General features: G+C 39.7%; 1 protein-coding gene across 4 annotated transcripts in view; it reads left to right on the top strand.

The window, feature by feature from the left end:
* Window positions 1-26099, top strand: part of Ntng1 (netrin G1) — a 345729-nt gene that overhangs the window by 170632 nt on the left and 148998 nt on the right. For all 4 annotated transcript variants that reach the window (XR_003836247.1, XR_003836246.1, XM_021157555.1 and 1 more), the window contains exon 3: window positions 22417-23057. Coding sequence is in view for 2 of the 4 variants with exons in the window: in XM_021157555.1 (XP_021013214.1) it covers window positions 22417-23057 (641 nt within the window). In the remaining 2 variants the exon portion in view is untranslated. The remainder of the gene's footprint in view (window positions 1-22416; window positions 23058-26099) is intronic.

Raw genomic sequence — 26099 nt, 5'->3', positions numbered from 1 at the left:
AAAAAAAAAAAAAAAAAAAGATTGGATCCGAGGAAAATAAAAAAGCATCCATACAGAAGGTCACTGTTAATAACATGAACAGTAATAGCAGAAGAATCTTCGCTAGTTATGTATCTGTTTGAGTTTTATGTCAAGTTGATGAATGCTAGGGTTATCAGAGAGGAGGGAGTCTCAGTTGAAAAAATACCTCTGTAAGACTGGGCTATAGGCAAGCTTGTAGGCATTTTTCTAATGAGTAATTAATGTGGAAGTACTCAGTCAATTTTTGGGTGTGGGGCTTCTCCTGAGCTGTTGGTTCTGGTTTCTATAGGAAAGCATGCTTTGCAAATCATGGAGAACAAGCCAGTTAGAAGCACCCCTGCCCCTGCCCCCGTGGCTTCTTTATCAGTTTCTGCCTCAAGGTTTCTGCTGTGTTTGAGTTCCTGTTCCAACTTCCTTCAGTGATGGATATAAACTAAATAAGCCCTTTCCTTCCCAGCTTGCTTTTGCTCATGGTATTTCAGCCTGGCAATAGTAACCCTAACTAAAACAACAGCAAACACTGGGTAAGTGTCCAGAATATACAAAATAACTTAATAAACTGAGTTATAAGAAAAAAATTAATGGGATATGGAACTGAACAGAAAATTCGCAGAAGAATAAACATAGCTGACCAGTAAATACTTTAAAGTTTTCACTATTCTTGGCCTTCAGAGAAGTGCACATAAAAGCTACATTAATACTCCATAACACACCTACCACAGTGGCCTTCATCAGGAAGATCAAAAGACATTTGAGTAAATGCCCATGTGGGCATCTGGAAAGGAAAACCCTTCTATACTGTGATGAGGATGTAAACTGGTGAAGCCACTCTGGAAATCCGTCTGAAGTTTTCACAAAAACACAGAAATAGGTCTAACATTTGACATAGCTGTATCACTTCTGGGCATATACCCAAATAACACTCGATCTTACTATCAAGATACACATCATTCACTGATGCTTTATTTACAATACCTAGTAAATTGAATCATCCTATATCCATCAAGCATTTTCTCAACCCAGGCTCCCTTCTCTCTGATCATAATGAAATATACTATATATAAACATTGGAATATCACTCGGTTGTAGAGACAAATACAATCATGAAATTCTCATGTAAATGGATGAAACTAGAAAACAGTGTAATTAGTAAGGTCACACAGGTTTCCCCCAAACCAATGCTACATGCTCTCTCTCTCTCGTATGAGATTTAAATCTTGTGTTTTGTATTTAGCAGAGAGGACATATGGAAACTAGAAGCAGACCATGAGTAAGCAGGATGCATTTAGGGGAATAGAGGAATCTAAGTGTAATAAATATAGGGAAGGGAGAGTCCTGGTCAGGAAGGTTTCAAGCAGGTAGTAGAGTGGCAGGGATAAGGAAATGAGGGGCTAGCGAAAGCTTCCACAAAGGGAAGTATGCTTCCAGACTGGGGAATGAATCATCTTGCAATTCAAATTAAAAAATAGTGGATGGAAGGACATATGCACTATAAAATAACAAGGCAGGGGCTACTGGGGGCAAATGTGTGTTTTATTAAAGGGCTCAATGGCATATATGTGGTTTCTGATTTTAAAGAGTTGTCAAAGTATTACTCAAACAATGATTAAAGTAGCATATGTACAAATAGTATAGTTGAAAAAATAGTGATGAGCCAATATGTGAGTCCCATGATCTTCCTGCCTGCTTGCTTTGTTTCATGTTGGCTTTGTTGTGGTGTCAGCTCACCCAGCTGTACCCAGGCATCCTCCTTGGAGGGCTGTTTCTTTTGAAGGCAGCATTGCAGATGACTCACAAACAGAATTCCTTTCTTCTTTGTAGATGAGCTTGGTATTTCGCTTCATTTTGTTTTGCTTTAGATTTCTTTTGCTACCATAGTAAACTATGCCTTTGCCATTACATGTTAATAAATTACAGTATTTAAACATGGACAACATTCGTTTTAAAGCTTGGGCTGTCCACCGTTCAATAAGTAGTGAAAATATTTTCCCTTGTGCTGTAGGCTCATGAGCCATCAAATGCTGTACTGAAACAATACTGATCCTTCAGCAAGATAAAGAAGAAGGCGAGCAATAAGGGCAATGTGATTTTACACTTTAATATCTAATATTAGATCCAAAGTCCAATATAAAATAATCTAATATTTAAAATTCAATATCTTCTGATTTCCCATTTTTGAAATCACTTGAGTGGCCTTGTGCAATCCATTCAGGACAAGTGGATTTTCTCCTGGTATGGACCTGAACTAATATTGAGGAAGATTTAAAATTGCCTAAAATCAATCCTTATATTGGTTTCCGTTAGTGAGAGTTAACCAAAGCAGATTAATGAGATTAGAAGGTGAAGAAACCAGGGGCATTTACCCAATAATTTTAGCCATAGAGCATTCTGGCTTCTAACTAAAATAATTTAGCCAGGAAATGAGAGAGATTTTTATATCTGAAATGCATCCTGCGATTGCAGTTACAATGTAGATCCTACCAACTTAGGCACACACTTAACCCTTCTGCCATGAGCACATCTCTTCTCCTTTCTCTTGGTGTTTCTTTGAACTGTCATCAGCCATTGATCAGTCTGACAAGCGCATTGCTTCATCTAGGGCCCAATTGAAACTACTGTCCCATTTTCCCCTGCCTTCCTTTTCCAGCTTCTATAACGAGTGTTTGGACCCTCTGCTTCTCTTTTAAAAAGAGATCATTATGGCATTCTCTAGTAAGATGGCTTCGGTCTCAGCACCCTATTATAACACACTTCCAGGATTTTGACACCCACTTTCAAGACAAATAGAGAGATTTTTCTCACTCCTTATCTTTTCTCAAATATCTGGCACTATTGATCACACACATACTTTTTTCCATTCTGACATTTCAAAAGAATTTTTCCCCTCTATTCTCTAGTATTTGAATTGCCTTTTCATTCTTTTTAGAGGTCAGATTAAATTTTTATTTTTCTCTGTGTACAGATGTTCAACTATCTAGAGTGCCCTAAATTATATACAGGAGCTCAAATATTGGCTGTTAGCTGCCAATAAAGTCAGCTTTAACTGAGTTTAGCATTTTCACCAAGTGTATAGACTTCTTCTACTAAATGGGCTGACAGTGACCAACTCTCTGTACAGTGGATCTAAGAAAGGCACTTCTAGGGTGGCCCTCTTCTACTGTATGAAATGTTGATCCTTGAGTTTAAGATATATATTGAGAGAGAGAGAGAGAGAGAGTAGGAGTATAAGTAGAGAGAAAAGTAGGTAGGTAGATAGATAGATAGATAGATAGATAGATAGATAGATAGATAGACAGATAGGTAAGTAGATAGATAGTTGATATGGATATAGATATATATGTAGATATAGGACATATTTTGTTATTAAGGAGTCTTTCTGTTTCACATTAGTCTTCATTTTCATCAACTGTTGTTATCACATGTCAACTTCACTTCTCCAATCTGAAGAACTATGTTCTGAACTGATAAGTGGCACACTTATCAGAGTCCCTTTGAAAGGGAGCCTCTCATGAGATGACAAGTTGGAAAAGCCATAGTTACACAAATATAAATGATAAAAGTGGCCCTGATGACAGTACTCACAGGCATTTATTGAGATTTTATTATGTTTGAGACATTATGCTTAGCTCTTTTTGCAGGTTAACTCATTTAGTTTCCTCAGAAGTTCTAGGAAATGTGGGCCTTCCCTGGTCCTATTATTTGGATGAGAAAACTGAGGCACAGGCAGTATTACAAGATGGGAAAGTAAACCTTGAGGAAGGGATTCTGTGTGTTCAGTAAAGGGGAGAAGTATAGTCCTCAGCAGTTCATCATTAATTTCAGGCTTACATAGATAGCTCCATCTTTGCCCAGAGCCAGTGTCCATACAACAGCATCACTCATTTCATTCTATTGTGGATCATGCTTAGCTTCTCCCTAATCTGCTTCTGTCTGTTAAGGGTTTCTATCTGCTTTTACCTCTCAGTCCTTTTCACACATGTTCCCACTCAAGCTCGCCTTACTTGTTATGCATTCTTGGCCTTCAACCTTCTTATAACTACTTTAGGGAAGGACACACATCTTGTCCTTTCCTTGCAGTTTAATATCTAGCTACAGCCTCAACTTCAAAATATCACTGTACCCTCTTATCTCCTTAAAAATATTTACAGCTGCTTGCACCAATTTCTGGAGGTTTTGCTTTGCCTCTTAGGCTCCTGAGCCGTATTTTAATAAACGAGCAATGTGTAATGAGACCATATAAAGAAACAGAAGGGACCATTTGGATTTGTAATAAAATGGGTGAGCAGACTAAGAGGAGTTAAAAAAGAAAAAGAGGAGGAAGAAGAAAGCAGGAGACAGAAATGAGCCTGTGCAAGCTGATCCTGGGACTGAGCTAATGGGAGCTTAGAGTGAGGAAGGAAAGATTTACAGGTCAGTAATTATGCATGCGGGATATTTAGAGAGAAAAGGAGGATGGAGAATTTTAAACTGCTTTGTTGTGCATTATAAATTGAATCTCCATGGCGTCTTCTTCATTTTCAATTACACTGGATGTCAAACTAATGTTTCTGAAATCGAGCTGCTGGGATGGGGCAATGAGTCCCAGTTTTACACTAGGCTCAAACGGAAGCTTCATCACCACCATTTTTGATGCTTCCCAGGCGTTACATCTTCTAGACACCATTGAATCTTGTCTTCTCTTTGTTGTCTACTTCCAATCAATCTAATTCTTGCTGAATGTATATCATCTTGTTTAAATCAACATATCCCAGCCACATGTTCTGATACCTATTTAGTCAAAACTAACTCCTAGTTAGCCTTCGTATCTTCAGGCTACCCCCTTTCGTATGAAGCAGTAACCATGACATTCTACTATTACAAAGACTCCCTATCCCTAGTCCCTCAAGCTTTGGTAGGATTAGTTATCAGCTCTAGATTGATTTTTCACCATTCTTAGTCTGCATCAATATCTCTCCATGTGTAATTGCATAATTTTCACTTGGTGAACTGATGTTTGAAGACTAACAAAGAAGAGATAGTAAGATTCATGCTTCATATTTATGTGAAGGGACCATTTGGATTCGTAATAAAATCCAAATTGATTATAATCGATTTGTAATCAATTTGCACAGCAAATAGACAATTAAATGTCAAAGATGTTTAATTGTTCCTCCAATATTGTAGAATATTCATATTTTATTAAATGGAAAAATTAATCACAAAATAGCTTTCATTAACTCACTTGTTTATCATTTGTTGTATGTCCACATGGTAGAAATTAGGATAGATTCAAAGATAATATCTTGAATTATATGCATGTCCATAACTAGAATTTGGTTGGAATCCCACGTCTAACTACTCCCCATAACTTAGGTGACTCCTAAAATTCAATTCTACCTGAACGAATTTTTTTCTCTCTCTAGAAGAAAATCTGGGAAACTAATTTTTTAAAAGGCTAACCATGTATGATATGTCTGCTTCTAGAAAACACTGATGACTTTATTCTCTCTAGTTCATTAAACTCAAAGAGTTTCTACCTCCCTATCTAAAACCAGCTTGCACTGTGTATTTAAATGGATTCCCTATTTCATCATGGCTGAGTATGAACCTCCAAATAAAATATACATGACTCTATAACTTGCCTTGACTACGTTTCATGACACTGTGAATCTCAGTCTCTTCTCAGTAAACTGAAGACACGAGTTTTAAGGAATTGTATTTATCTGACAAACATAACAGCCCTCCTCTTCACCTAGATGAAGCACAGACATTTTCTAAAACCTAGGCTTTACCTCATTTAAATACTTCACAATGACTGTCTAATAAAATGTCTATTCAACGGTACACATTTAAACATATGGTCTGCTAACAGAAAATGGCAATTATTTTATTACCACAAAATCCAATGCCTTGTCATACCTGTTTTCCTATTTTCAAGATGATATATTCTCTCTATCTTGTCATGCTACTGCACCACACAACTGCTAAGGATAAATTAACCTTGTCTTCAGTTAATCTGTAATGTTGAACATGTCTGGCACATGTCAGTTGCTTCATACTGTTTGTCATTTGATTTATTCCAGTTCATGATGATGGCCCTGGTAAAATAACAGCTACCTTTACAAGTAGGTGAATGTGGTATTTATTGCTGTTAATGCACCAGGATGTGTCCATTAATTTATATAAAATATGCTCCTATTTTAAGGACATATTAGTATACCATGAATTATGAATGCACTTTGGGATGTGAAATTCTGAAAAGTGGCTGCAAAGAAAATAGCGGATTTAGAGGATATTTCACAGTTGGAAATGTTAAGAATGGAGTACTTGGGGTAAAAGAGTCTCTTAGTCTCTCCTTATTCTCTGGCATCAACTGCCTCTGTTGATCTGCATTGAACTGCATGAGCTCAGAAAGGAGCTCAGCTCGACTGCCCTGCACTCACTGCACTGACTTCCCACTAAATGAACCAAATTCCTTCACACTCCCTGTAATGCTGTTCAGTAGGTTTTCTCTTTAGAGCTGGCTGTATCCTATCTCTGACTAATTCTGTCAAATCTGTCTCTGACTTTGTTTGGCCCTCATTAGATGTCACTGTAATTAAAGGTGTATACTAAAGGATTCCAGTCAGAGAGATTGAAGGTTTGTACTAAGAGCACATCTAAATTTGAGCTGGAGCACACAGACCCGAAATCGCATCACTAAAGAGGCTAAGGTGCAAATACTGCTATGAGTTTGAAGCAAGACTGGGTTGTACAATTGCACTCTCTCTCCCCAAAACTGAACAAACAAAACAGAAGTTAAAAGAAGAGGGGGGAAAGAGGGTATACAATGAAGAGTTTGTAAACTGACATGGCCTTGGAATATGGGATCTGTGTGCCAGGTAGTGGCGAGACCCAGACGTCTATGCCTCGACCTATATAGCAGAAACATCTTTCGGAAAGAGAGAGAGGGGAGAGAGAGAGAGAGAGAGAGAGAGAGAGAGAGAGAGAGAGAGAGAGAGAGAGAGAGAGAACTATATGTAGAATCCCACTGACAAGCCTGTGAAGTAGCTCCTATAATTTAGTGCCCACAAGGGTTAAATTTAACTCATGAAGAACCAAACCCTAGACTCAAGTAGAACTTTTAAGATCCCTCTAATTAGCCACAGGAAACAAAGACCACCTTCCTCTTATGCAGCAAGTCATCCCTGGTCTTTTCTTCTCTGTGCCCATTCACTCCAGGCGTTACAGAGGATTATTCCTACTGAGTCACTTCATAACTGGACATTAGAAAGCTGCTACCACCCCCATTCGATGCTGCTTCATCACAGTTTGCAACCACTCAAGAACAAATCAAATCCTTGGTACTCTGCTTCTTGTATAAGATGGGATTAGGAAAAGAGATGTTCTACTCTAAGACCAATAGAAGAAACGCTGCTTTGACTGATGGAGAAAATGAAGATAAAATGAATATCAGGAAAGGACTTGGATACAGCCACAGCTTATGTAATTTGTCATTGTCCTCTAACCTCACCAGAAACCCGGGGGGCTACATCAGTCACATAGAGACACGGCACTTGGAGCAAGACTCCTTTTTCCTATCTACATGTATATACCTTCACATTAAATTCTATATAAAACTTAGAGAAGTCAATTAATTCTTTAAATTTGGTTATCTCTTTTAATTTTTAATTACCATCCATTTCATCCCATACTATCATATTTACATGTTTTTATCCTATTTTTATTCTCCTTTTCTGTTTATGTCTCTTACTCTTTTAAATGAGTAAATATTTTGCTGTGAATATATATGCTAATTATTCTTCTATGTGGAAGGAGACATAAAAACTAATTGCAATTTAATGTAAGCTGCCTTTTCATGCATGTGGTCCATTCTTTGCTCCATGGTCATGTACCCTGATTGGGATGACTCATGCACTGAACATAAATAAGTATGGACAAGATGAAAGGTGTTTTCAGAGGCCACGCCTGGGAAGAGCTTACCTGTAGCCAAGGATTTGAACTGTCCCCTTGAAGGTAGTGACAAATCTATTAATAACTTTAGGAGAGAACATGATACACAGGCAGACTTGCAATTTCAAAAGGTCTGTTTAGCAGCTCCACAGATAATAGATTATAAAAAGCCAAAACTCTACAGTGGAGATAATTTTAAAGCAACTATCAGTTTAAAAACTGAAGAAGGTAGTGGAGGTATGAACATCCTTTTTCAGTAACAGTGGGTCCTGTCTTGGGAAACCGATTAGCAAACAGGTACTATTCTATTAGCCAACGGGAGCAGGTAGAACATACTCACCATGCTAACTACTATTTATTGAGGATAACTGCATTTGAAGGAGACATTAAGCATTTAACATGCATTGTGTACTGTTTTGTCAAGTTGACATCATAAAGGACAGACTGCCATTGACTTTTAAAAGGACAAATATTTGGGTTTGAAAAACTAGCTTGTGAAACATTACATAGTGAAAAAGTGGTAGAGCTGAATTTAGACAAAAGCCAAACAGACTTGATCCTCAGTTAAAGAGAAGCAGCATAGCAATCCTAATGGAAGTGCAGTCCAGATGGCCCTGAGTGAGTGGCATGTAAGGACTTACCAAATTCATGGTACTGAACCCAGCTCAGGACACAAGGATGTAATCCCTGGAAGAGAGGGACTGAACTCATCAACTATTCTTACACATTTTGAAATATAGGCTACTGGTTTGTGAGGGAAAATCCTTTTAAAACTGATACTTTATTTTTAAAATTATGAATTTTCTTTCCTGGCTTGACACATAACCATCATTGCGTTTGCCTACATCTTAAACTTACAGTAGTTGTGCCCATGATATAAATGTTTTCACAGAATCACTTGAGCACAAGTTGTCATCCTAATGCCCAGTAATCACTTACAAGTGGTGACATGCTCCTATGTAATTATAATTATGCCACCTCCACTGGAAAATTAATATGGACCTTCTGCTGTCATATAATACTCAATCACTCTTCTAGTCCTATCACATTTCTCCTTAAAGGTTTGAATAGAAGAACTGCTTTTGTGGGGAGGGGTGGGATTGGCAGTGAGACCTGTTTAATCTCTGGAAATCTGGCATTTGGCCCTGCTCCTCTATCTTTCATGAGGAGTTACTTTTCATAAGAGCAGCTCATTGGTAGAAAGCCACCCCGGTTTCAGTTTGTCTGATAATTTCTCATTGCTGGATTCAGATTAAATCATTTTAGTGGGAATACAATCCAAATTAAACCATCCTTGCTTAGAACTGTATTAATCGCATTCATCATCATTGTGATCAAATACCTGATAAGGTGCAACTTAAGGAAGAAAGGGTTTCTCTTGGCTTATAATTTAAAGGAAAGAGTCCGTGCTAGAGATGGTGAGATAGCTGGTCACACTGCATATATAGTCAAGAACCAAGAGTGGACAAAATGAAGGACCAGATTGTTAAAAAAATTGAATACCTCCACTAGCTGTTCCTCAACCTACGAAAACAGCATCATGTTCACAATGGTGACTATTTTATGTTCAAACCACAACATCCATCTAATCTCCAGGAAGGAGAAGAAAAGGGAAAAGGAAAAGTTAACTTTTCGATGTGTTTTGTTTGGGATTCCTATGACTGAGTCAGAATTTTGATGATATTCAGATAGGTAGTTCAATAGATGTTCATCTGGGAACTAAGAACTAGACACAGGATCATAGGCTCATCAAAGTATAAGTGACAGTTTAAGCTGCAGCATGAATTACCTAAGAAGTACATGAGAAATGGGAGCAAAAATACCAACAGATTGGGACATGGGGAAATCTTAATTTTAAGAACTGGAAGAACGAAGAACACGTAAAGGAATCAACGAGGAAAAGATACCGGTAGACTAAAAGCATTAACTGTGATTAGAACAAACCAGTATGACACTTTCATCCCTAGCAGGATTCCATACTAGAATTAGATTAAAGGCAAGTAGAGCAAGAAGTGAGAGGAGGAGAGTGAAGCCAGATTGAATCAGTCAGCTTGGAGAGGAGTTTTGAGCCAGAGCTGCTGAGTTGAATCAGTCGGCCAGAAATCAGAATGAACAAGGGTGAGCTTCTTCAGCAGCAAATCTCAGAGGCGGAAAACATTCTAGGCCTGGATAAGACCATGTAAAAGCTAGAAGATTCCAGGACTAAGCCTAAGTTAGCAGACAGAGGCAGTAAGCCTTTGAGAGGACATCAGGAGATAAAAGTCACCATGCTTCCACTTTAATAACCCCTTGCTGTAATTCCACCTTAAATGATAATATGGATTTTTTTCTTTAAAATTTTTCTTTTGAGGGAGGTTTGCTTCTTTCCTCATAGCTTTAAATAAACTAATAAAAGAAAGATACATTTACAGACAGTTTATCTTTGACTGCTTTTTCTTTCCCTCTAGCAAGCACTGTACTGTGATTTTTACTTACCAGGCATTAATGGTTTGCTAGAGAGTATCTTCTCCTACTATCAGAGACAAAACAACCGTCTTAAAATTAAAATTTACCCTTTGTGTGTTTTAACATCTCATTTATTCTAGAATTGCTCCACTCAAATCAACTTAGAAATTAAAGAGTAAGGGGCTGGAGTGATGGCTCAGCAGTTAAGAGCATTGGCTGCTTTTGCAGAGGACCCAGGTTCAATTTCCAGCAACAATACAGCAACTCACAACTGTCTGTAACTCCAGTTCCAGGATGCCCATGGCCCCAGGCATGCATGTGGTGCACACACCTGTGCATGCAGTCAAAATACCCATATACAGAAAATAAAATAAAATATTTTTCTAAAAAAATAAAGAGTGATCCATAAGCATTTGTTGAGGAGAAGTTTTTCCATGAAGAGGTAGATAGTATCCTTGAAGCTATCAGACAAGCACTGGCCATTGATCTGACTGGGACACAGTCCTCATCCTCCTTCTTCCACCTCTAGCATCCTCATCCATCCTCAGTTTCAAATATCTTCTTAAGCCAATGTCTCAGGCATTGACTATATCTGCCCTGGGGGTCAAGACTCACATTGACTCTAGATCATGAAGATGGAGGGAGGCAGGGACTGTGACAGCAGCATACAGCTCAGTAGCTTCGTTTGCCTCTATTGACTAATTGGGTTATAAAAACACTGTGAGCATTAGTAGCTCTGTGATTCTGAGCAAGCTATTTAAATGATTTGTGCTTCCATTTCAGTATCTACAGAACAATATAAACACACTATCTACCTCTATTACTGTTAGGAAGATCCCAACATGTTAATGTAAGCATTTAGAATAGTGTTGAATATACAGCTAGCAATATGTAAGCTTAACTCAACCGTTTGTCCAATGAGAATATCAAGTCTAGCATTTCTGAATTTAGACATCCTGATCACCTTACAATTTCAAATCTAGTATTTCACAGCTTAGGAAAAATGACCGTCAAATATCTAGTTACATCAATCACTTCTCTGTGGTTACTGCAGATCCCCATGTTCCATCCAAGTTCAGGCCTGGCATTTGCTCTCTCTTTGTCTACTAATCTCTCTCTCTCTCTCTCTCTCTCTCTCTCTCTCTCTCTCTCTCTCTCTCTCTCTCTCTCTCAATATTTTTTAAGTTTTAAGTTAAGTATGATCTTCTAAGACAGTGGTTCTCGACCCTTAGCCCATGGGTGGCAACCCTTTGGAGATTCTCATAACAGATATCCTATATATCGAATATTTACATTACAATTCATAACAGTAGCAAATTTACAGATATGAAGTAGCAAGTAAATAATTTTATGGGTGGGGTTCACCACAACATGAGGAACTTGATTAACGGGTCCCAGCATTAGGAAAGTTGAGAACCACTGCTCTAAAAGAACTCTTCCTATCAACCTTGGTCAAACGACTTTGACCCTATTTTCTTCCATGAAACTGAAACCATATTATCCCTTCTTGAATTGATTGGTTTTATTTATTATAATTATTTATTTTTTATAGTCTGTCTTCCCAACTAAACTGCAAGCCTTGTTGATGTAGGGACTGTGCTTCTTTGTTGGTATACAACACAGTGAGACATATAAGCATAATTATCAAATGAATGAGTGGGTGAATAAAAGACAAATGTACAGATGAACAACTGCTTTGGGATCTTTACAGTGTCCTTGGAAACTGAAGATTAAAAAGAAATATTCTCTTTATAAGAGGGCCACTGAAATCAAGATGTTTTTAATAAACATGTTTGTCTGAGGTCTGCCATAAAGATGCCAATGCCTGTCCTCAGAGACAAAACATCAGAGGTCCTAGAGGTAGAGTGTAGGGGTCAATATTATGAAGATGACATCAACTCCCATTACCATAAGGATGAGCACCCATGAGAGCAAGGGGAAGGCAAGGGGGGTGGCTGGATTCCATGCTCCATTTCTTATTCTGTGGAGAACTACCAGGACTGTCAAAGGGTCAAAGGCAATCTTTTTTTTTTTTTTTTTTTGCTGACTAGTAATTCGATGTTGGGAAAGATGAACTCATAATTCTGAAGATAATTTGTATGAAACAAGCAGAGGCAGAAGCAGGAAGCAGGCTGCAAAATAGCATGCTGCTGTGGAGGCTCAGAGTCCTCCTCCTCCATCAAGTGGGTTTGAGCACAACCCCCACCCCAGAACAGTCCCAAGCATGAAATATCACTGTGTTGTTTTATTCTGAGAGAGCTTGACAGGAACTTCTCTGTGGTAGTGGATAAAATACCCATTGTTATATAACATATACTTAATTGTCTACTAGAAGGTGAGACAAACACTCCTGGGAATTGCACTGTGGGGTCTATACCTCTATTTACCTGTAAGGACAGAGTGCTGTTTCTGGGAATAGGAATAGTGCTTACTGATTGTATAATCTGCACCACCACCACCCCTTTTGCCATGTTGTTTTTCCGTTGTTCTTCACAATCCCTCTTTAAAAGCTAATAGGTTTGCTTAGTTAGTATCCAGTACGCAAGGAAAGACTTTGGAAGAAATTGAGATCCATGAGCAGTGTGGGGATTTCAGACTCCAAGTCAATCCTTTTGGAAGCCCATAAATTAGGAGTCCCTTCCCTCTTCTTACGGTCAGGATCATCAAACGATAGGATTGGTCCTCCCAAATTCTCTCACAACTGATGGCCTCCAGAAAATGGGCTTTGGGTGGGCTTGAACCTTTCGTCTCATGTAAGAAAAGAAGAAACATGGTTTTGAGCATCACACCAGAGCTTCCAGCTCAAGCCACCCAGCTCTTACAGTGCCTTCAGGATGGCACCTCTTACTGTGAGGTGACTTACCACCCCTTGTTTCCCTTAAACTACTCTTACCGAAGTGTCCTCTGCCCTCTTGAGCTATTACTATTTTGTACCTCTGTTCTGGTTATATATAAGGCAAATAGTTCACCCAGTATTTGTGTGTTTTTAAGACAGTAATTTTTAAAAGCCATTTCTAAACCCATACACTATATTGCCTTATTACAGTGTTCATCTATAAACATCCCCTTTCCTTTTGGCTTGGTTCTGTTAATATTTTGTTCCTCCCCAGAACACAGGAAACATTGGTTTAGGTTGCCATGTAGGAATCCATTTGTGTGGTTTGTGATGGAGGAACACATTTGGCTCCTCTTTAGAAATGTGTCTGCTGACCCCTGTGGCCTTCACCAGTGTGAAAGTCCTGGACATAATCTTCTGTGGGGATTTGTGCAGGTGTCTATTATGGCCCACAATCTGTGATGTGGCTTCCCGTATTCTCACTATGGAAAGGTTAAGCTATCGTGACTTTATTTTTTGAGTGAAAATGTCCACAAGGTGTTAGTACTGTCAGAGAACAGATTGAAACAAGCTGTAACTTCAATCAGACTTTAAGCCTGTGCCTGCCCTGGAGAGGAAACTCCACCGTGAACAAAGGGTTTCCTTAGAAAAGGGAGCAATCACTTTTAAACTCCAAAGTTATAAAACTAAATGATTTTGGAGGCTGAGGCAGAAGGATCATGAGTGTGAGGGTAGCCTAAGCTACATAGATATCTCCAGGACAGCCTGTGCTACCTAGAAAGGCCCTTTCTCAACAAATAAAGTTATAAAAACAAACCCTTTTGTCTTCTACTATTCTTGGAGTGCTATATTTTCCAAACTAAAACCTGAGATTCATACACTGACAAACACATAGTTGATTTTGATCCAAAGGTTTTGCATATCTAATGCCTGGAAGACTCTGAGTGTAACAGGCTATACTGTCATAAACACATTCTATGTTAAGGCCCAGTATGCTACCTCTGCAGTTTTACTAATTGAGATTCTATTGCTGTTTGTAGTGGTCATAACACTTTATTTCTTAATGACCTTGGGGCAAAGGGAACAAGCTACCTTATGGGTCTTTCCTCTTTGTGCTCATGTTGGTGGTACTGACAAATGCCCTTCCAACTTCTAGTAAAGATGGCCTCTCTCTTGGATCTTCCTACTCTGTTTCTATCTTCTTTCTGCTTCTTCCCAGTGCCAGTAGCAGAGCTGCAGGACCAAAAAGAGGGAAGCTCAGAAGAGCCTGAGTCCCATGTTCCATTTCAGGGACATCTTAATATCTTCAGAAAAGCTGTAAAAGCTAAATTGTCTGTGTGTGAGTTGTGAAATCATCTGAGGTAGAAGAATGTTGAGACAGAGAAGTTCCAAGAATGGGTTAGGAAAAACCACAACAATTGCAACTCTCAAATAAAGATGCCAATTACTGGCCTCTGAGAGCCTAGGAGCCTACTGGGCTCCCAGGAAGACAAGTGAAAGTAAAGAGGGAGGTGTCTGCCGAAGGTGGTACCACCTCCTAGCAGTTAGAACAAACTCTAGGATCAGGGCTTCTCTGGGAATCTGCCAGTTCTAGAATCTTTTTAAAGGCCTTAAATTGGCAAACAGCTAGCGATGTCTATTTCCAAAACTGGGCAGCAACAGGGTGGGTGGACCACAGAGTGCTGCTTCTTCCTTCCCTATGTTTGACTTTCAAGGGTCAATATGAGTAAAGATTGGCCAGACACAAATGTCAGTAACTCTCTCTGTTTTTCAAGATGGCTTTGCGTGTAACCCAAAAGATTCACACAGCCTCCTGCAAGCATGTCTTGCTCAGCATATAACTTACAGTAATATTAACAACAAATTGGCCCTGAGTACCGTTTCCATTTCCAACTCTAATTCCCAGGTGTTTGATGATAGGTAAATTCTTGAGAGAAAAAGTCAAGCAGATAGTACTTAAGTATTACAGTATTACAGCAATACTTGAACATGTACGATTTCTTTTTAACTCTGAAAGACTTCACAGAGCTTAGGTGAAAGGATGGTCTTGCAAAATACCAATCTGCAGAAGAAAAAGGCCTCCGTCCACTGAAACAGGGAACACATATCAGCAACTGTACTTGTCCTTTGAATTCTGAAAGCACATTAGGAAAAAATAACAACATTACACTGTGCCAACACATTGCTAATTAATATGTAATTTCAATTCTCCCAGAGGTAAAATATTAATATTTTAAAAATGAAAGTATCTCATGCGATGTTCTAATTGTTATAAAAATATTTAATAGTGAAATCAGTTTAATTATTTAAACACCTCATAGTGGTGTAAATACTATCTACATAGTCACACATCTTCTTTACTTTCCCATAGACAAAGGATTTTAAATTAAGAACTACTTAAGGCTGTCTGCCAGGCCACAGAGTAACTACTTACAATGCAGATGCCTGCATCTGTGAGATTTAATAGGAAGAACTGGTCTTTGTTTTCATAAGTAGGGAAAAGTTGCATTTTCTTACATAAATTTCATTCTTGATGTTATTAGAAGGGATTAGGGTGGAGTTGGAGTAGTCTAAAATTTAATTAACCTAATCCTTTTAACAAGAATTGTTTTCATACCGATAATTCTCTGTAACAACAGTATTACAGATCACATCCACATGAAATATTTACACTAAATATTTTAGCATATAATCTTTCCTTCAGCTCTACCGGGGCTGGTGAGATTCTTGATTCCTTTGGCTGTCTTTGTTTTCTTTCTCTCACCTACCTCCCCTTTATTTCATCCTCTGCTAATTTTCTCCTGGCGTCACTGTCTCTGGGTAAATTATGTTAAATAGCTATCAAACAATCAATCGTCTCCAAGAATACAAGTGCTATGGAATAAGGGGAAGAGTGGATAGGTTTATTTTATTTTTATTCATTTATCTATTTCTTTTGGTATCAGCAGTCATTTGGTGTAGATTCCCATTTCAGGTGATTTGTTTACTTATCGATTGCAATAAATTGCAGTGCTGCTGAAAACACCCCTAAGAGTAGAGTCAGATGAAGGACAAACCTGTCATTCTGGTCACCTCCTCTGATGATCCCCTGTGTAAATTACAAATTGTTCTTAATCTGCTCAAATGTCATGTTATCAGTGAGACCTTCTCTGACCTCGCAGGATAAAATTACAATCAACATCCCTCCCCCAAGGGTGCTCTCCTTCAGTTGGCTTCATTGTTCCACAGTCCCTATGACCACAGAGCACCACACAGCAGTGCATACTTATTTGCTTAGTACATCCCCTCCACCTGGGATGAAAACATCACAGAAATAAAGGATCAGAATTTGCTCACTGAGCTATCTTAGGAATCCAGACAAGTCCCTTTAATACAGTCATATAGTGGTCAATCGATATGAATTGTTGAACGTATAAAACTTCTCTCATCTTTCTGAAACATCAAATCTATGTGAAGCTATGAGAAACCATATTTTGCCAGCCTTCACACAGAGCTGGATATGCTGCTGAGGCCAAGGGAAAAGGCACTGCTTCCCAAAAGACAAATTACAGATCCAGGCTTTTCCGTTGCCATGTCTTTATGTAAGAACTAAAGTAGAGGTGTGAGGAGCCCTCTGAACCTCGCATGCTTACAATTCTAAGAATAACATAAAACAGAGGATCTCAGTGGATGCTGCCCATGGCCATAGCTCTTTAGGATACAAAGGGGTTACTGAGTTTAAGAAGGGCTTGAGTAAGTGAAAATAGATATATCTTGTGAAACTACACAAAATTCTTTTATTGTTGTTGTTTGCCCTCTGAACCCTCAAAATTTTTTATTAAATTTATTTATTTATTTATTTATTTAGTTAGTTAGTTATTCTATTTATATCCTGCTCACTGTCCCCCTTTCTGTCATCCTTCCCATAATCCTTCCCCTATCCCCGCTCTTCTTCTCCTCTGAGTAGGTGGGAACCTTCCTGGGTATCCTCTGATACTGGAACTCCAAGTCTGTTAGGCTAGGTCCTTTCTCTCCCACTGAGGCCAGACAAGGCAGCCTAGGTAGAAGAACATATCCCACATACAGACAACAAACAGCTTTTGTGATAACCCCAGCTCCAGTTGTTCAGGACCCACATGAAGACCAAGTTGCACATCTGCTACATAAGTGCAGAAAGGCCTGAACCCAGCCTGTGTATGTTCTTTGGTTGGTGGTTTGGTCTCTGAGAGCCCCAAGGGTCCAGGTTAGTTGATTTTACTGGTCTTCCTATGGAATCCCTATCTCCTTAGAGGGCAGGATCTGATCTTTCCTCCTGTTCTTCCGTAAATGTCCCCAAGCTCCATTTAGTGTTTGGCTGTGGGTGTATGCCTCTGTCTTGGGTCAGTTGGTGGGTGGGACCTCCTTGAAGACAGCCATGCTAGACTCCTGTCTGCAAGCATAACAGAGTATCATTAATTGTGTCAGGGATTGGTGTTTCAACATGGGATGGGTCTCAAGATGGGCTGGTTATTGGTTGGCCATTCCTTCAATCTCTGCTCCATCCCAAATCCCTGTACTTTTTTTGTACACAGAATAAATTCTGGTGGAAAATTTGGTTGGTTTTTTGGATAGGTCGGTGTCTCTATCGATCCACTGGGGTTCCTGCCTGGCCACAGGAGGCAGCCTTCCTGGGCTCCATATCCCCAATTCTGTGAGTCACAGGTTAGGACTCCTGCATCAATTCTTGGGTGACTCCTCTCTCTCTCAAGTCTCCATTTCTTCCTGGAGATACCCTCTACCCCCTGCTCCAATGAAGATTTCCATTCATTTTCATGGCCAACCAGTCATCTCCCCTGCCCCTCCCCACACTGGAACCAGAACCCCCCTACTCCTGTCCTGATTCCCTCTCCCACCCAGTTCTCTCCCTCCATCTGCCTTCAATTACCATTCCATTCCTTCTTCCAAGTGAGGCTCAAGCATCCTTAGACAAGTTTCTCTTTTTTAAGATATCTCAGATGCTCATCCAAGCTGAAACAAAATCTTAAGCTGCCTTTCAAAATTTAAAAAATAAAAACAACTCACCTGGTCTTGGGCATTTTTTTTCATGACTGGTCGGCACTGCTTCTAAGACAAGGAAATTGTAAGGTTGTAAGTCAGGAACCTTGAGTGTAGATATTAGGGGTTCTGGCTGACTCTGCTTCTTACACTCTTCAAGTGATTTTGGCAAGTTTCCTAAACACTTCCCTATGCTTGATTCCCTCTACTGTGAGGGAGGAATGAGAGGATATGCAAAGTGCCTTAGTAAGCTGAATGGGGCAGGGGGGTTGACATGACCTTTAATTCCAGGAATGGGTGAATGCCTTTTAGACAGATGTCTTCAACAACCATTTTTAGGAGGGGTTGTTTTTGTTTTTTGTTTTTTAGTATTTATGCACCCCCAGAATCTGATTGATGTGCCTCTACTTTCTTTGGTCCCAATGCGTTGATCCCCACCTGAGAAACTTTGCACATGGAAGCTGAAGGTGAACAAATGCTGTCTTCCACTGATAGTTAAAACTAATCTAAGATTATTCCCTCCCGGGGGATCCAAAAGCCACCTTCCTTTGTTCCCACACTTCTGGCCACAGGTGAAGGCACTCTAGTCAGACTGAAAGTGGTAGCATCCGCATTAGTGATGATGCAGATGGCTGCATGATGACAGGTGTCGAAGTGACCATATTTTAAAAGTCAATTTCAAATAAAGGTATGATCTTTGTAAATCTGACCCCTTCCAGTGAGATGTGCATTTACATCTATTTGGAATTTATAAATCCTGACAGATTCCACAATATTTATAGCCCTCCATAAAAAGCCTTTGCCAGTTTGCAGAGCTTTGCATTTGGCGCTCCTGTATGCTTAAGAGAGTTTAAATAATAATAAATTTGGTGATTTATTCCACCTGGAACAGAAAGTTACCCGCCCCCACCCCCACCCTCACCCTGCCCCAGCTCATTTTGAAGGGGAAGCCTATAAATAGTGTTGCAGACGCTGGGATCAGGAATAGGGAATTGAAATCCGAGAAAGAAGTACAGCAACATTTCCATTATCACTGATTTCTTGAGTATATTTTTAAAACACTTCTGTTATTCACATAATATCCCTTCTCTCCTTTCTCCTGCCTCATCTCAATTATACCTGAGTCCCCTACACCTGTTGCCAGTGTTTGGATTCAGTTGCTTTAATGGAGAAGGGGGAGAAAGTATTGGCTGACTAGGTAGGAGCAGGCTGCCCCTAGGGAAGACAGCAATTCTTCAGTGTCCATCTTGTATTTCACAAGAGTCAGCAGGTAACTGAGTGTCTATATCTACAGTGTAAATTAATTGCTTGAGATCCACCTCACACATCCAACAGATGATATGATCAAAAGCTCATAGTTCAGGAAAAGAATGTGAAAAGAGTTCTATGTGTAATTCCAAGAGAAAGACTGAAAACCATAGGAGAAGTTCAATTCTTCCAGCCAATGATGCTCACAAATGCCCAGAACAGTTTCTTTTTGCATAGTGTCAGTTACTTGTGGTCAACTGGGGTCCAGAATGTTAGATGGAAAAACCCATAAACAAACACTGTGTTTAAGGTTCGCATTGTGCACTGTTGTAAGTAATGTGATGAAGTCTCTTTCTGTTTGACTCTGTCCCACCCTTTGTGGATAAGAATAGCATTAGCTTTGTATTCAGATACTGCCCACTGATTAGTCACTGAGTAGCAGGCTCAGTTCTCAGAGCAGCAATCCCCAGCCTCACAGTATTCATATCCCGCTAGCCTAGCACTATATCAAGAACATCCACCCATATCCCCCATTTATAGCATCTCATCACATGGACACTGTACAGTCCATATCTGTCTAAAAAGGAAGAGGATATAAAAATATTTTGAGAGTGATCTCATTCACATAGTTTTTATTATAATGTGTTGTTCTGTTTAATTATGAGTCATTGTTGATTTTTACTGTATAAAATTATAAATATTTTTTCACAGGTTAAATAGGGGTAGGGGAGAAAAAAAAATATATATATACTGGGCTTAGTTTGACCAGAACTTTTTCAGTATTTCCTGGGGGGTCTTGTAATACATTCCCTGAAAATAAGGAAAAACTATTCACTATACCAGAATAGTGGACTTTGTATGCTATAATTCGCTATTCTTTGTAAAGGAGAATTAGGAAATACTGTCTCACTCTCTATAGATTCTATTGTTGGAAGCTGAGAAGGAGCATTTAGTGTAGCAGAAGCAGTATTACAGCTTAGAAGAGGCATTTAGTGTAGCAGAAACAGTATTACAACTTGTGACATGACAAGGAGCTCTATTTCCAGCTTCTTGTTTGAGTGGGTTGTAAAGGAAGTCGCATTTGTAAGGAGAATAATAATCAACATCCACTGAGAGCTGCCTCTGGGCTGGTGCAAAGTAACAAACACACAAGTGTCTGTTTTGGTGCAGCACCTTCTTCATCGCTTAGAGCTGCTGCCCCACAACCTGAAGGCTCCACAGCTACCATCAACATCTGCAGTCAACCACACATGGAGAGAAGACATGGGGTGGGGGGGGGTGGTATGCAGAAAGTTACCAATCACAATATATGACTCTGCCCACGTAGAGCACTATGTTGATTCATTAGAATAAGCAACGTGAAGGCACCCTGTGTCACAGCCTCCTGCCATTTACAGGTCCTCATTCTACAAATGTGCCTTGTTTGATGGTTTCCTGAGCTGTATTGTCAAGCCCAGGATGGCTGACTCTGCACTGCAAGCATACAGATTATTCCATGTCAATGTCCCCAAAAGAATCGGTGTAGTAACTATTTACATAACATTTACATTTAAATCATCTCCAGATAATCTAAGTATGTGGAGGGTATATGCAAATGCTTTGGATTGTAGATTAGACGGATTTGGGTGTCCGAACCAATCCCTCAAGGATACTGCGACATAGCAAGAGTGGGCTTCCCTGCCCCATTACTCGGAACACATTTTCAGTCTAAGACATTCCTGAGCACTGCTCTCATCTCTAGCTATTAGGACACCAGATGTTTGGACCAAGCCCCAGAGCCTGCAGTGTACCACATTTTAATGATTTGTGGTGAATAAAGTAAATGTTTTAAAACCAGACTTTATGAAGCAGGGACCCAGTTAAGTATGATGGACTGGGGGCAAAGCCAAGAGGAAGCTGAATGTTAATGAGGGGAGCCATGGCTATAGAGGACATGGGCTAGGCATCTATCATTCATGGTTAATTCTAAAACCCTGCTTGAAAAGTAAGCTATTAGAGAACCATGACTTACCAAGACCTGAATAAGGATGACATCAGGAGACATGCCACTCAGAAGTGGACCTCTCAGAAGCCCTCAACCTTAGACAAAGAACTACAGACAACTAAGGAATTCTAAGAGTAGAATAATCTTCCCTAGGGAAGAGCACACTAATTGATCATTCAATATCAAATGATCAGCCCTAAAAATGTACATACAAGTACATAATACACACACACACACACATTTTTTTAAGCCATAAATTTAAGAAAGAGCAAGGGGGATGCATGGAAGGAGTTGGAAGATGGAAAGGAAAAGAGCGAAATGATATAATTGTATGATAACCACAAAAAATGGATAATAAAAAGAAACCATGTTCTAAGGAATCTCAAGTCAAGAAAGGATTCCCCCAACCTTCCTAGGAGAAAGTAGAAGGCTTGAGGCATTAGGCAGTTATGAGTCTCTATGTCTCTATGACCACACTCTGTGTCTAATACACAGGGGATAAAGAAACTGTCCTCGTGCTTTGAAGTCCAGAAAAAGACAAAACATTACTAATTGAATTTTACAAGATTTATTTTTATATGTTATGTTTGGTGTATGTTTTGTATGTCTGTGCACCTCTTGCACACCTGGTGCATGTGGAGGTCAGAATAGTCCATCGAACTAGACTTACTGGCAGGTGTGAGCTGCTCCACAGGTGCTAAGAATTGAATGTGGGTTTTTTGAAAAAGCAAGGCAGTGTCCTTAACTGCTAAGTCATCACTCTAACGTTCTGTAGTACTTTTTAAAAGGCTGTTATACAGGAGAATCCAGTTGGGGAAAGTGAAATGTGTGGTGATTTTGTTATTGTTGTTTTCTGTCCTAGCTTGCTAGCTATGAGCAGTAAGAAAAGGCTGTTCAGCCTGTATTTAATGCACCCTCCTTTCTTTGTCTTCCATAGGGCAACCCTTACATGTGCAATAATGAGTGTGATGCGAGTACCCCTGAACTGGCACACCCTCCTGAGCTGATGTTTGATTTTGAAGGAAGACATCCCTCCACATTTTGGCAGTCTGCTACTTGGAAGGAGTACCCCAAACCTCTCCAGGTTAACATCACTCTGTCTTGGAGCAAAACCATTGAACTCACAGACAACATAGTTATTACCTTTGAATCGGGGCGTCCAGACCAAATGATCCTAGAGAAATCTCTTGATTACGGACGAACATGGCAGCCCTATCAGTATTATGCCACAGACTGCCTCCATGCATTCCACATGGACCCGAAATCCGTGAAGGATTTATCTCAGCACACGGTCTTGGAAATCATTTGCACGGAAGAGTACTCCACTGGGTACTCCACGAATAGCAAAATCATCCACTTTGAGATCAAAGACAGGTTTGCGTTTTTCGCTGGACCTCGGCTACGGAATATGGCTTCCCTCTATGGACAGCTGGATACAACCAAGAAACTCAGAGATTTCTTCACAGTCACGGACCTGAGGATCAGGCTGTTGAGACCCGCCGTTGGGGAAATATTTGTAGATGAACTACATTTGGCACGTTACTTTTATGCGATCTCAGACATAAAGGTGCGAGGAAGGTAAGAGAACACATGCCCATCTTGAATTGGTGGGGGGCGGGGGAGACCATGTTCAAAAATTATGCCCACAATTATAAAGTGACTTAGGTCAATTTTTATTTCCTGATTTCTGAGGAGCACCACTATGCAAGTACGTTCTCAAGGCATTTTGAGACACTTTGGCTCAACAATGATTTGTAAACCCACCATTGGCTACCACTCTTTAGGAGGTCTTTAGCTTTTAAACAAACAAACAAACAAACAAAAAAAAACATAAGTATCCTACTGGAAGCAACAACTCCCTAGGCAAGGTGATGCTAAATTCCTCAACATAGTGAGTGAAGCTGGTTGCTCTGTTTAGAAGGTTAAGGGAAACAAGGCTATATCTTGCATTTCCCATTGCAAACAAGAATCCACCCTGCAGTGTTAGACTCAAAAGCCATCTGAGAAGTAAATCCATCTCTTTAAGACTGGTAAGGTTTCCTTTTTAAAGGTTTTGGACTCTATTGTATTAATCAATATTTTACATATAAAATAGGGATTTGGGACACTTAATAGGTCAAATACGGATGGTCAAGTGTTGTAACATCAGTGGTTATAATCAGGGATACCTGGTTTTAGAAATATATATATCACTGCAATTACGTTACAAAGAATTTGAAGCTGTTTAAAATGAAAAACTCCAATAATGAGAACAAACACTACCAACATTGAGATTTTTCATTCAGCACGGCATGATGGGAATGGAAACAGGATGGGTAGGAAATAAAGAAATATAAGCAAAGAAGTAATCATTTCAAAACTGTGAAGATATACGAGGGTAAGTGTGTAAATGGTACACCTGGCATATAGATCTGAACAAGCAACTGAACGAACCCACTTAATCAGGCTTCATGCAGTTGGCTGGCCTACAGATTCTCTTAAGTCTATCTAGTCCTCAGCGACTAGAGGTGCTGAGACTCTGGCTCTTCAGAGAGTTGTCTGCCTGCCACAGGCTAATGACTAGGCATTTGTTGCTGTTGAGTGTCAGAATGAGAAAAAAAGAAGTAATGGTAAGCCTTACTTAGAGAGGCATCTAGGGTTTCAGGATGCTAACTGTGGGGAAAAAATAACATGAATTTGTGGCTGTCTCCTCTGATTTGTGCTGTGTTCCTCATGGCCAGTGAAGAGTTTTTAGCTATGGACCCTACTGTCAACATTTAACCAAGGTCTCAGTGATGGATGATGACAATATCTTAAAAGCAAGTTAATATTTTTAAGAGATTTATGCCCTGCTATATTGATACCAACACTGAGCTTGGGTCCCCTAGTGTTAAGAGAAGTATGCATGGATCAGCAGGAGACTATGACAGGGCAATGGGATGCTGTATTCTCAGACTTGAGTGTGTCTGGTCACAGTTCAGAGACAACTTAGTCAAAGACTATCAATTTCAAACGTGATCCTATTTATTCTTTTTTGTATATACTATATGAAAATGTTTGGTATTTTTAACAATAGGACACCAACATCAAATGACAAATAACTCAAAATGACTAAAAGAATAAAGTTCAAAGTTAATAGCCTGCGATTTATGTGATTTTGTTATTTTAAATTCAGGTAGGTCAGTTTCTGGCAGTTTGAAGACTCTTTAATGTATAGTTGAGTTTCTAGAGATCACTATACCCCCAAAACTTTGATTTGGCCTTGTCAGAAAGGCAACCTTTCAGAGGTTATGAAATAACTGGTGTCAAAGCTTATTTTTGCTGTTAGAAATTCATTTTTCTATTCTCTGATTCTTTTGGAAGAAAGTGTAAAACACGTTTTCAAGCTAAGGACAGCTTTATGCATGCTTCATTGGAGTTAGACAGGCCATCTCCTAAAGGTGGCATGCCAAGAACACTGAATCCCTCCAGACTTCTCACCTTTCTCTTAAGTCTCTCCTTAGCAATGACCTCCAGCTGCTTTTCGCTGGCTGTGAGGGTTGAGCTGGACCCAGATTCTATCAAGCTGCCTTCCCTGAGTCTCACCTCTACTGTCACTCCTGTTCACCAGATAGCTGTGAGCCTGTGAGAAGCAGCTGGGCAAAAAAGAGAGGTCCAGTAGAGGTGAGGCTCTTCCATACGGTGCTGCTCTGTCACCTCCACCCTCTGTCCAAATTCCTAGGGGCAAACCGATGCTGGCATGTACTGCACTAGGCACCAGATGGCCAGAGTATTTTTAGTCCTGGGGGAGGGACTAAAGAAGCAAGGCCTGATGGCTCCGGCGTGTCTCCAGCTTTCAAGTTATGTAAGAAATATTTGCTTATGATGGAATAACTAAACAGATAGCTGAGCAATCGTGGCTCGTGAGACCTCCTGGCCTAGAAATTATCATGATTATTTTCCCTTGAAAATTTCAGGATTAATGCCCTTTGTTATCTCTCCCTTAAACAACAGGTCATCTATACAAAGCGTGTCTGCTACTAGATGATGTCTAAGACAAAGTTCTAAATTTTCCAAAATATAAGCAAGGTCATTGTTTCCCATACCTTGCCTTTATCATCAGCCCATGATCACACAATCACAAAATCTTATATGTCTTTACATGTCTGTATCCATGAATAATAATGATATTTTTCTGCTTGCTCATTTCCAATACCATCCAAGCATAATGTGGGAATTTATATAAATTATTGTATAAAATTTGGATGGAGATCAGATATAAATGTTTGCAAAACAGTTAACAGAAAAATATATCTTTCACCAGTTGTGGTGGCACACTCCAGTAGGATTTGCTGGAGGCAGAGGTTAAAGGCAAGCCTGGGCTACAAATTTTGCCGGGCAGTGGTGGCACATACCTTTAATCTCAGAACTTGGGAGGCAGAGGCAGGCAGATTTCTGAGTTCAAGGACAGCCTGGTCTACAGAGTGAGTTCCAGGACATCAGGGCTACACAGAGAAACCCTGTCTCAAAAAAACCAACATATAAATACCTTAACACTCTTCGGGTCTGACCAGCACCTGGGTAGCTAGAGCGCATGGTCGGCTGACACCCACTAGCTACCCACGACACCTGCCACAGGATTTTGAGACTTCTGGTGAGTGG

The sequence above is a fragment of the Mus caroli genome, chromosome 3 (assembly GCF_900094665.2).
Source record: "Mus caroli chromosome 3, CAROLI_EIJ_v1.1, whole genome shotgun sequence".
Lineage (NCBI taxonomy): Eukaryota > Metazoa > Chordata > Mammalia > Rodentia > Muridae > Mus > Mus caroli.
Note: the sequence above shows the minus strand (reverse complement) of the source record. Positions and strands in the feature narration are given on the sequence as shown.